The sequence below is a fragment of the Physella acuta genome, unplaced genomic scaffold, assembly GCF_028476545.2.
Source record: "Physella acuta isolate Inbredline_101_S28 unplaced genomic scaffold, ASM2847654v3 ptg000275l, whole genome shotgun sequence".
NCBI lineage: Eukaryota > Metazoa > Mollusca > Gastropoda > Physidae > Physella > Physella acuta.
The window spans coordinates 295,966-308,661 of NW_026731794.1; the positions used below are offsets into that span (position 1 = coordinate 295,966).

The 12,696-nt window shown below is 35.5% G+C and overlaps 1 protein-coding gene across 4 annotated transcripts in view; it reads right to left on the minus strand.

The window, feature by feature from the left end:
• LOC131939328 (bromodomain-containing protein 3) overlaps nt 1-9,013 on the minus strand; it is a 32,595-nt gene extending 23,582 nt beyond the window's left edge. Inside the window, exons 1-7 of one of the 4 annotated variants that reach the window (XM_059297561.1) lie at nt 8,851-9,013; nt 4,340-4,400; nt 4,049-4,246; nt 3,277-3,423; nt 2,509-2,577; nt 2,031-2,369; nt 1,120-1,329 (exon numbers count right to left, since the gene is read on the minus strand). In XM_059297561.1, coding sequence (XP_059153544.1) covers nt 1,120-1,329; nt 2,031-2,369; nt 2,509-2,577; nt 3,277-3,423; nt 4,049-4,246; nt 4,340-4,381 — 1,005 coding nt within the window. In that variant the 5' untranslated portion in view covers nt 4,382-4,400; nt 8,851-9,013. Of the gene's footprint in view, nt 1-1,119; nt 1,330-2,030; nt 2,370-2,508; nt 2,578-3,276; nt 3,424-4,048; nt 4,247-4,339; nt 4,401-8,578; nt 8,785-8,850 lie in introns of those variants that run through there. The other 3 variants (XM_059297560.1, XM_059297559.1, XM_059297558.1) reach the window with 3 other exon arrangements.
• Between the last annotated feature and the right edge of the window lie 3,683 nt (nt 9,014-12,696).

Below are 12,696 nucleotides of genomic sequence, written 5' to 3' on the forward strand. Positions count from 1 at the left end.
AATACAACTACAGGTTGAATTGGGATTAACATCTGGGATGTCAATTTATCCCCCACTGATTTTGGGCACATCACGGTCGTAAAGACTCTGGCCCGATGCCCGGGTGGACCTTTTATTGAAATCATTTTAAAATGTCACCAGATTAGAATCAATACAACTACAGGTTGAATTGGGATTAACATCTGGGATGTCAATTTATCCCCCACTGATTTTGGGCACATCACGGTCGTAATGACTCTGGCCCGATGCCCGGGTGGACCTTTTATTGAAATCATTTTAAAATGTCACCAGATTAGAATCAATACAACTTAAGGTTGAATTGGGATTAACATCTGGGATGTCAATTTATCCCCCACTGATTTTGGGCACATCACGGTCTTAAAGACTCTGGCCCGATGCCCGGGTGGACCTTTTATTGAAATCATTTTAAAATGTCACCAGATTAGAATCAATACAACTACAGGTTGAATTGGGATTAACATCTGGGATGTCAATTTATCCCCCACTGATTTTGGGCACATCACGGTCTTAAAGACTCTGGCCCGATGCCCGGGTGGACTTTTTAATGAAATCATTTTAAAATGTCACCAGATTAGAATCAATACAACTACAGGTTGAATTGGGATTAACATCTGGGATGTCAATTTATCCCCCACTGATTTTGGGCACATCACGGTCGTAATGACTCTGGCCCGATGCCCGGGTGGACCTTTTATTGAAATCATTTTAAAATGTCACCAGATTAGAATCAATACAACTAAAGGTTGAATTGGGATTAACATCTGGGATGTCAATTTATCCCCCACTGATTTTGGGCACATCACGGTCTTAAAGACTCTGGCCCGATGCCCGGGTGGACCTTTTATTGAAATCATTTTAAAATGTCACCAGATTAGAATCAATACAACCATAGGTTAAATTGGGATTAACATCTGGGATGTCAATTTATCCCCACATTGGCCCAATACCCATGAAACAGGGTACAAACTTGTACTGACTAGTGAAATTTAACACCTTGTTTTAATTAAAATTAAAAAAAAAAAAACAATTTGTACAGTTTATGAAACACTATAACAATTAAAAGAGAAAAATGCCACAGGAACTGTCGCAAAAACTTACACTTGCATCACTTACATTTCCCTGCTCATCGGGAAGGTCTCGCTTTGGTTTTTTAATCTGTCTAACACTTTCTCTTCTATTTGGTTGTCCTTTGCCACTTATTTTCATGGGTTCATATGGTGGATCATATAGCATTGGTGGCATATTGGTAGAGCCCATGTAAGTTCCGGGGGTAGTTGTATCTGCTTTTCTTTTCAGGCTCTTCTTTGGCTAAAATCCAAATAAAAATAAATTACCTAACAAGGCACCACAGAATTAAGGGGGAAGGCTCCGGTAAAAAAAACTTTTTTAATACTCGTTAGAAAACAGTTATTTCTTTACGGCTTTATTAAGATACATCCGCATATGCATTTTCACTAAAAAAAAATTTTGAAAAAATCTTGGTAACTATGACAACGGCTGCCATCTTGAAAAATTAACCCCTTCGTAGGTTTTCCACCATTCACAAAATATTACATTTTAAGCCCAATAAACAATCAAGTCATAATCTTCTTCCATATTTTGGGGCAATCAGCTAAAAAATTTTAGGTGCATATCTTCAAACTAATTTTTTATGAATTTTCAAAATTTGTGTCTGTTCAAAACACTAGTTTTAATGCCCCAAAATTCCCCAAAGTTAAGTGTTTTGAACGGACACAAATTTTGAAAATTCATTTTTAAAAAAACTAGTATTAATAAAGTTTTTTTTACCGGAGCCTTCCCCCCTAAAGCCACAATAAAATAAATAAAAGAGGCGTAATCTCAGATGAAAATCATTTGGAAATTTTAAAAATGTACACAACATTATTTACTGAACAATGAGTTTGGAAGGGAGGGGGGGGGGAGGGAGGAGAAGAACAAAGAACAGCACCACATGCATATAGTCTAGGTCAACAGTAGGCGCATGGGGTTTAACTAGTTGGTAATCTTACCTTTACAGGCTGAGAAGGTAATGAAACAGCAGATGGAAGGGCTTGTGCAGAAGCTGGTTGAATATCTTCTAATGGCACAGTTGTAGACATCGCCAATTTAGAAGCAGCCTGCATTGCGGAAACTGTAGGAACACTTGAAGCAGCAGCAATTTGTGCAGCCTTTGAAGGTGACTGGTATGCTGGAGCTGTTGCAGAACGTGGCGGAGTACTTCTTGGCACTGGAGGTGGTATAGAGGCTTTGTCAGATGAATTCATGTTTTTAAGAGCAGATCTAGCAGCAGCAGCAGCAGCAGCTTTTGCTCCTCGACCTTTTTTCCCACCAATAGGCAGTTCAATTTCCTGACAAATTGCAAGAATAAAATCTAAGGCAACTAGACAAATTAAATAGCCCAAATATTTTACATCATATATTAACTATCGTTTTAAGATAAACTAAACTAAGTAGTGTATGTAAGTGCAATAGTAAAGTTTTACTTGCCTCTGGTGGCATATCAGCTACTTTTTGTAAAAATAATTTTTCCAATTCCTGTGCCATTAAAGTAATGTCCTGAAAATAGTTAAGAACAATTTTGAAAACCTGGCATGTTTAAAATGTTCCCAGTGTATTTAATCAAATTGTATTTTCAAAGATGCAACCGCACATCTAAGAAAAATTAAATTTGCTCAACCTAGTATGAGTACGTTTTTAAAACAATTCATGGACTTTTTAGTTTAATAATTTAACCCAATTATAAAATTAATTGATGTAACAAGATTACAGTAGTTTACACTTGTATTTTTTGTTACTGAAGGAATTAATAACCCTCCCCCTTTAAACATCATACATGCTAGTGTCAAACCTAAAAAAGAGGTAGGGTTTTTATTCAACTAAATAGATGGACAATAAAATCATATACTTTAATAACGATAGGGAGAACTGAGAAAGCCTAGACACATGGTCACTAGGTATATTGAAGGCCTTTTCATCAGCGCAACTATCAGAAGAAGGTGAGGGGTGTTATGTTACGGAGATGAGTGTTGACATTTGTTTCATACGTAAGACAGTCCTTCAAATAAATTCACCTTTTCCTTTATTTTTTGGCAAAGTAAAATAGAAAAAGGATCGGATGGATGTTTTTCCACACTTTTTTCTGAGTAAGTCTGTTGGCAAAAAAATATTTGTGGACAATTTTCCTCACGGAGAAGCTATGGATTTCCGTAAAAATAGGGAAATACATTTTTGTAATAGAGTAAAAGCCTTACTTACATCACCAGGTTTATTATAAACATAGCAGTTTGTGAACATGGTATTGAAATCCTGCATTGCTTCTTTTGCTGAATTGTAGTAATATGTTTCAAGTCTCTTCTTAATTGTTCCAAGATCCATTGGAGTTTTGATGATTTTATGATAATCCTTTAAAATGTAAAAATGTTTAAAATAATTGTTCACCCATAATGTAACAACCAAACAGGTAAAGGATAGAGTTAGGTTAGCTTATAAATAAGCTAATGCTCAGTTTGTAGGAACCAATCAAAAGACAAATCCCATCCAATGGAGAAATTGTGATGACCAATCCAGTTGAGCAGTAGATAAACAAGAATTGAGGTTTTAATCTGAATTAAGGTTTTAAACTAACAGTAAGTAGTTTAGGTCTTCAATGGAGTGAAGTTATACAGTTAGATTGTAATAAAAGTTGAATGTTTTAGTTAAGTTGTGTTAAATGATAAAGATAGCATAAGTATTCCTGCCCCCCCCCCCAGTACCAAAAATGTACTCAAGGAGGGTTAGTCTACCCCTAACAGAAAGCATTTGCAAATATTAGGGTAAATTCGCTAAAGGATAGCTTTTAGTGAGTCTGAAAATATTAACTTAGTGGAAAAGTTTGATTCTAATACTAGATTCCAGACTTTTAAAAAAAAACATCCCATTTTCCAGATTAAGTCCTAAATGCATTTTTTCATAAGAATCCTGTGAGGTTAAGTAACTTTATACACACATTTTAACCTAAGCCGTCTTGAACAGACTATTATGGACTTACATGTAGTTGCATTTTAACGGCATCAACCGGCTGATGAAAAGGCCAGGCAAACTGATGTTTCCAAACAGCTTTGACAACAGTTTTTAACATAAACTGCAGTTGGTTAGTATTTCTACCACGCCTACCTTTAGGCTTAGGTGGGGGTGGGGGTGGCTGTTCATTACCACTGTTACCATCTTCATGGTTAAAGTCATAAATCTGAAAAAAAAATTGTCACCATTAAATCCAATATTTGACTTAAAAACCAACATAAATATTTAACAATGCGCCTTTGTAACATAAGTTACTTACATCTGCAGCATTTGCAGCCACTGAACCTTGTTCTGAAGTCATGTTAGAGTTGTCGTTAGAGCTAGTAGAGAGGGAAATCTTTTTAGTTAACAGATAAAAATGGCTAGTGATAACATTAAGCCTATCTTCTATAAATAACAGGACTGTCTACCCTTATTTTTTTAGTAACAATAGCATAGATTTCTGGTAATAATCCACTTCTGTCCATAACTTAATCAGACATGATATTCATACAATAATTTATTTCACTTTTAATATAGACTCTTTCAATTCCTAGCAAAAATTATTTTTTAAGGGTGCCAAATTCAGTTTTTTAATTTCACCTCCTTCAATGAATAAGATTTATAATAATAGATACAACACATTTTTGAGTCAGATAAAGTTCACAAGATAGACCAAATGACTCACTACCTTGACATAGTACAAAAAAGTGAGATTTTATAGGAAGCCCTATAAATAGTTCTATTCCTACCACAAATACTGTTAACATTTTAACTAATTGAAAATAAACTCACAGGAGCCTAAAGTTATCACCAGAACTGGAAATAAAATTGTGCTGACAATGTTAGACTTAAAGATGTAGGCCAGCTTAATAAAGACAAATATAGCCTACTTTAACTTGGGATTTTTTAAAGAAGCATACAATTTATTATTTATTTGAATCCCTAATAAGTTGTCCTAAGCATCCTAATATATAAAAGCTCATGTGGATCACTTCTCTCACTCTCTGTCCGCAAAATATTTTCGCAGGATATCACATCAGAATCTTCAGTGATATATTGAGTACTTGATACGGACTTTTGTTGAAAATAAGATGGTAGATGTTTTAAATGTATAAACACAATTTTATTTAAAGAAGAAAAATAAAAAACAAAGGCATATTCGAATGTAGAAAAACAGTTTTAATTATGCAACCGGAAAAATGTTTATAGTTGGGACAAGAATGCCGAAATCGATGACGTCACATGTCATGTTTTAGTACGGAGAGTACACAAAACCAATGGCGTCATCTTCCAATTATAGAATACGAAGAAATGAACTATTTCATTAAAATTTGGTTTGATCTATAGATTTACTTATCAAGACCGTAATTTAGGAAATTTATACAATTTCCTCTGCCAAAACTAAGACAAATTACTTTAAAAAGCAACATAAATACCATTGAAAAGCCGGGCTTTTAACAGAATCATTTAAGTCTTTTAATTAATGTGTGCATTTAATATGGTGTTGTGTTGACTAATTATGTATACGAGCCGGCCCACTGCATAACATACGCCACTATTTAGTTGTTTTTTCTACTTTTCAGTAATTCATAATTTGTGAATTCGACAGTACCAACGCTGACACTGAAAATATTTCTTTAAAACACTATAAGTAGCTCGTTAAGGACCATTCCCCCCCCCCCCACGTTTAAAATCGTTTCAAACTAAATTATCTGCCCCTAATAGCCGTCACTAAACCCGACTCCACGAAGGTAAACATAGCGTGAACCACAGCTCACTAAGACCATGTAGGGGTGGGGGTGGTAGGGAGCGTGTTTACAGCTTGTTTTCTAGCGTCTCCCAGAAGAGAATTATATATATATATATATAGACAGATAATGTGGTTTTATTTTTTCTAATAGGTATTAGTAGCCTATGTAGTTTTAAATGTGTCGGACTTTTAGCTATCAAGTTATTTTATTGCATCGTCACTAATATCGATAAACCTGTAGTAAAGCGAATTGCGTTTTGACCAATAACTGTTTTATAAAATATTCTTCTAAAAATAAATAACATTAAAAATATAGACTTATAATTCACGTGTTACCGACGGCTAGTAATTATAATAATAGGCTAGGCCTAGAAGTACTGTAATTAAATTATTAGTAGTAGTAAAAAAACATTTATAAATGTTGGATTTTGGATGATTTTTTAAAATTTTATTAAATGCCTAAAGATAACTAATTTCTGTATTTTTTCCTTGTTTTATAAATAAAAATATTGGATTGGAAGAAATTGGTCACAAGTTCATGGGTTAAGGATACATTTTTGATGGAAAAAACACTCCTCTCTCAGCTATGATTTGACTGAAGAAGAAAAACTTCAGATGTTGCCAAATTAGTGGTTGATTACTGTTACAGTGGTCACTGGCACAACAATCTTAAACTGATTAGGATTATTTGACTTGCTCTCCAAGCTCACATGTACCTGATTTGCTATGTACTAGACTTGCAACAGGTCACCAAAGTAATGTTATAAGATTTGAACATAAGTGCATTGTTCTTGTTATATTATTTTCTTTCAAATTGAATTAAGTTTAATCTATTAGTATACATGGCTCATTTTGCCTCATGAGACAATAGAATTTTGCACCTGGAGATCAAGATTTTTTAGTGCAGGCTGTGTTGTGGCTGCTCACACCAATATTAGAATGGCAATCTCCAGCAATTGCAGGTCATTGTGATTGGTACAATTTGTGCAGATATTTTCTTCTCTCAGTCTGAAAGGTTACCACTGCCCAATTTCCTTCGGCTTTGAGGGTACTGGACACCAAGACCTGTCTCCAATAGGTTCTGTCTTTGGCCAGCTGCTCCCACATGTACGTTTATGTCTGTTTGCCTATCGTTTATTGAACCTCTGTGCATCCCATATGAAAGGTATTCAGCCTGCACTTCTGGAGAGTTTGGCCATAGCAGTTTCCTTGCCCACTTTCTTTATTATCTCTTGGTCAAGTGTGAGGTTGCTGGCAATGGTGGAGTCCAAGTTAACATTTAATGATAATGTTACCTTACACCTAACCCTTATTGCTAACCGTATAGTAAACTAGATTACAATACTAGAACTAACATTAACTATTTTCAGAATCTGACATCCAGCTTTCATTTATCTAAAAAAAAATTACTTTTTAAGCCACATAACTAGGGTAAATAAATACTGATTATTTTCTGTTACAACTCCATGCGTTAAAAGGAACAAAACAACAAAGATTCCACTCAACATATTTTACAAGCAGTTTAGACAAGTGAAATCTTATCAGGGTATAACTTGCATTCCTAGAGCAAGTGTTTTTCAATTTAACAAATACCTGTTTTTATCTTGTGTATCTTGACTACTCATTTCTAATTCAACCTAAATTTTTAACGAAGTGTCTACTCGGAAGATTTTTCTCCCCAACGTCTCCACTTAGTCGGCAAAAGATAGTTCTGCGCATGCGCAGTGACCTATGGCTAGGGTTAGAATGAGGGTTAGGGGTAGGATTAGGGATAGGGTTAGGATTAGGGCTAGGGTTAGGGATAGGGTTAAGGATAGGATTAGGGTTGGTGTTAGGGTTCTACGGTTGTAAACACACGCATGCGCAGTACCATCGAAAACATCGCAGCTAAAAGCAAGTCGTAGTTTCTCTCCATTGCGCATGAGTATCTTATTCCGGCTAGAATTGGCCAATTTTTAAATGGTTGATGCAGTAGTCATTGAGAGAAGAAAAAAACTAGGGGATTTTTTTTGCAATGTCAGAGAATAGATTCTTCTTAAATAAGGAAAGTTAGGTTACTGGCAGTTAACTGAAATACACACATGGATTGCTTATGTCAATGCTAACCCTACCATTCGCCACTAAGTCTAGATCTAGACTCGAGTCTACGTCTAGATTTTAGGGTTCAAGTCTAAGCCTTTCTAGATATCTAGATCTAGCTCTAATAAATTATTACTCCTGCCACTGTTTGGCCCAATTTAGAACTCAAGATATCAAATCATTTTATATTTAATAGGCCTATTGCATTTTTGAGAGTAAAGCATTGATACTAGATTCTAGATCTATTCTAGATCTAGATCTAAGTGCAGAGAAATTGGAAAGATTAGTAACATGAAGATATAGATCTAGATCTAGAGCAGATTTTATATTGAAAATATAGATAAGCTGTTGACGGAAATATTTCCTTGTCTGTGGACAGCCATTTTGACATTGTTAGTTATTATTTCACTATTGGAAAGCTTGTTTTAGCTCAACAAACGTAAACAAAACAAAGTATCATGAGGATTTCTTATCCCTTTAATACATTAAAGAAACGCATACGGCTTGTGCATATAAATAAATGCGTGCCGTGTACTTTTAATGATATACTATGTAAAAAATGCGCTTTTAAGTTTCATCAGACAGCGTCTACCCGTCATGGCGGGTAGGTCGTTGAACACTGTTGAACTTAATTTTTAAAATCTTTAAATATTTAGATATTATTAAGTGAAAATAATTCTTAAATACCCTGGATTAACACTTAGGACGGTTTGCTGGTACCCTGGTAGTGCCGGATGGCTCTTTGGGTCCATAGCATTCGTCAGATTTTCAGGTAAACCATTCACATTAGCAAAGAGCATTACATTTACCCGTCTAGCTTGGAGGAGGATGTAGCCAGTTCGAAACTCACGAATTTCATTGGCTAACTTAGGTCACATGGTACAAAAAAGTGACTATTTGGCACATTTCGTGGCGCTTTAATGGTAATTTATAACAAAAAAATATATTATTTCAATTACCAACAAGATCATAGTATGATTTATGTCTTTATTAACATGCTTGAATCAACATAGACCCACTAAAACGAGAAATTTTGGTGTAACAACACTATGCCCAGAGATAAGTGATCGACCGTGTTACACAGAATGTACAACACTACTTGCACAAAACTTATTGGCTAAATTTGTCACGTGATGCAAATAATAAACCTAGGCTTAGGCTAGGATCGCAGATTAGCCTATCCCCAACTATTTATATTCAAACTAGATCTAATCTAGATTCTAGGCCTAACTAATACAAGTCTAGACAAAGCTTATAAAATCTAATTTCAACAAACGTCTGTTGCTATTTTTAAATACTTAAAAATCTGTCTGGATAACTTAGTCTAGCCTATGTTGTAGACAAACTACAGATAGATCTAGGCCTAGGGGCCTATTTACTAGACTATTATCTTTTTATCCAACCAACTTGGTTGGATACTTTGCCGCTCAGTGTGCATAATTACAAAATAAGCCCGCGTAAAGTGGGCGTATGCCAAAGTGGAAATTGTTCCTAGGACTTGGGAACAAGGCTAGACCGTATATAGTTATCCTATATTGATCATAATCGAAACCTAGTTGGTCTAGATCTAGATTTGAAGTTTTATTTTAAGTGGTCAATGCGTGCAATGAAACCAGAGTTTCTTCCAGGCATCTCTTCGGGGGGGGGGGGGGGGAGGGGGGTGTGAAGCCTAATCCTAACCCCCCCCCCCCCCCCGAATCAAGTCTACCGCCCCCCGAACGAGATGGAATTTATATAACAAACATATACTTTTATTAGTGTCCGCCCCCCCCCCCGGAAAATGTTGACCACCCCCCCCCCACCTCCCCCGAAAATATCAAGTGCTCCCCCGGAGAAAAAAGTCTGGAAGAAACACTGGATGAAACGCTTTGTAATCAGTGCTGTAGCGTAAATTAGTACTTTTAATCAACGGAAATTACCTAGAATTTGACAGAAGGTAGATAATTAGATATTTTACTTACATGTGAAATTTCATTCATCTATCTGAAATAGTACTCAAGTGATAGGCTTTTTAAAAATTCAAAGTAGAAAAAGTACCACTTCCGGTTATCGGAAATCGCTCAAAAGTTGATCAGGATCTACGATTTTGATAAAATATTTATATATGAAATTTCATCAACCTAGCTGTAACGGTACTCAAGTTATGGTGTTTACACACAGACACACACACACACAGACATACGGACAGAATTGCAAAGTCCAGTTTTTACGACTCGATAACGCATAAAACGCCAAAATGTTTATATATTTGTATTTATAATTTTTGCCTGATTAAAATAAGTCCTCTTTACTCCGGATGTGATGAAGGACTGAGGAGTAAAACGGTGAAAACTGTCAAAATTTCATGTTATTTTTGTGCACGATAACAATACTTTCTCTATACTTCGTATATACTAGAAAGTAAAAAAGTCACAGGAAAAATAAACCGGGAGTGATCTCCCCTAAACTTTCTCGAATATTCTTCTATAAAACAAGCGTTTATATCATTTTGCACTATTCTATTTTAAAAAATATATATTCTTATATAACACTACGGTGACACGGGATAGAGAAATGATTTTTAATCCATTTTTAATTTTTCAACTTTTATAAGTAGAATACAAAAAAGAATTGCGCACCAAGTGAACGCAAAATAAAGATGTTCATAATAGTGCGCAATATTATTAGTACTTTATAAATTTACATGCGTTTTACTTACATGTGAAATTTCATTCATCTATCTGAAATAGTACTCAAGTGATAGGCTTTTGAAAAATTCAAACCAGAAAAAGTACCACTTCCGGTTATCGGAAATCGCTCAAAAAGTTGATATGGATCTACGATTTTGATAAAATACTTATATATGAAATTTCATCAACCTAGCTTTAACGGTACTCAAGTTATCGTGTTTACACACAGACAGACACACAGACAGACACACAAACAGACATACGGACAAGATTGCAAAATTATGTTTTTCCATATCAGTGAGGTGTAGAACGTCGAGATTTGTAAAAAATCTCGATTTTTTTTTTTTTTTTTTTTTTTTTTGCACGATTACAAGACTTTCTCTATACTTCGTATATACGAGAAAGTAAAAAAGTCACAAAGGAAAAAAATTTCGGAAAAATAGTCACAGAAATAAAGTCACAGAAAAAAGTCACAAAAATCTTTTAATAATTTATTTTTATTTTAATTATTGAGAATTGTGTGCGTGTATTGATGTGAGTTGTTGTTTTTAGCATTTTTATAAACGATAAAAGCATTGAAGTTTATATTATAACACTAACAAGTAAAAATACTGTAACCTTTATAGTTTATATAGCAACCACAACTTTTGTAATGAAGTTAGTTAAATACGCTGTATAAATGTTAATTATAGACGAATTTTAGGCACATCATTGTGTTTTGGATGTTTTTTTGTTTTGTTTTGCCATTCCTTGGTCGGCTTCTCCTTGGTCGGCCTTGTCCGTCCATATTGTTTGTTGTTGACGTTTTGCGTCAATGACAGCCTTTGTACCGTGCCGGGTTTCTGCATTGATCCTCTCCTTTGTTATGAGCGTGATAAATGTGGGCAGTACAGGTGGTTGACCTATTGTTGCAGTGAGTTGAGGACAGCAAGTCACATTAACGACGTTCCTAATGCCTTTTCGTGCTAATTTAAAGTTAGTATTTAACAAATACTATGAAAAAGAGAAGGTTAGAACATTTTATTAAATTCTATTAAATCTTATATGTATAAAGGAATTAAAGCGTAAATAATTCACACTAAATATCGTGTTATAAATTTCACTATACGCATACAACCTACGCACATTTCATTATATTTAATAAATCTAAGTCGATTTGTACTTTCTGAATATTTAATACATAAAAGTATTAACAAATTCTATGCAAATATATATTTGTAACTTTTTTTTTCCTATAATGACTATTTTCCTGTGACTTTTTTTTCTGTGTTTTTTTTCCTGTGACTTTTTGTTCCTATAATCTGTGGCAAGACAGAACAGAGTATTATCCGTATTCAGAGTTTCTTCCAGGCATCTCTTCTGGGGGGGGGGGGGGGGGGGGCGGAGCCCCCGAAAAAATTTGTACCGCCCCCCCCCCCCCCCCCCCCCGAACGAAATAAATTTATTTAATTTATATAGAAAATATTTACTTTTAACAGTGTCCGCCCCCCCCCCGAAGAAAGTCTACCGCCCCCCCCCCCCACCCGAAAATTTCAAGTGCCCCCCCCCCCCCCCCGAGAAAAAAGTCTGGAAGAAACACTGTCCGTATTCCTTTTAAAATCAAAACCTAACACAATCCCTATTCCATATTTGTAACAAACAAACAAAAAAAAACATACAAACGTTTTAATAATAAAACTTCGGGTCACAAGCAAAAAAAAATGTTTAGTAAATTTAATCTTATGTTTTGTAAGACTCCCCTGTTGTCTAGGTCAAGTCCTAAGAATAACGTTTCATGAAAACATGAACAAATATCTCATCCATTGAAAACCTGTTCATTCATCATTGTAGCTTATTTACGTCGAGTTTCATACAAACAGATGGCGAGCCTATCAAATTATTATACAAGCTGCCATGTCCACCCTAACCGTATTCCACCCTTTCTTCACACACAAACTCCCCATACCACGCAGTGTTTCTTTCAGACATTTTTATCCGAGGGAGGCTCTTTAAACACTTTCGGGGGGGGGGGGGGGGGGCATTACATTAGGCCAGGGGTCTCCAAACTACGGCCCGAGGGCCGGATGCGGCCCGCGAGGTCCTCTCATCCGGCCCGCGGAGATCTTTTGGTCCACGGAAAAAACGTTTGTTGGTGAT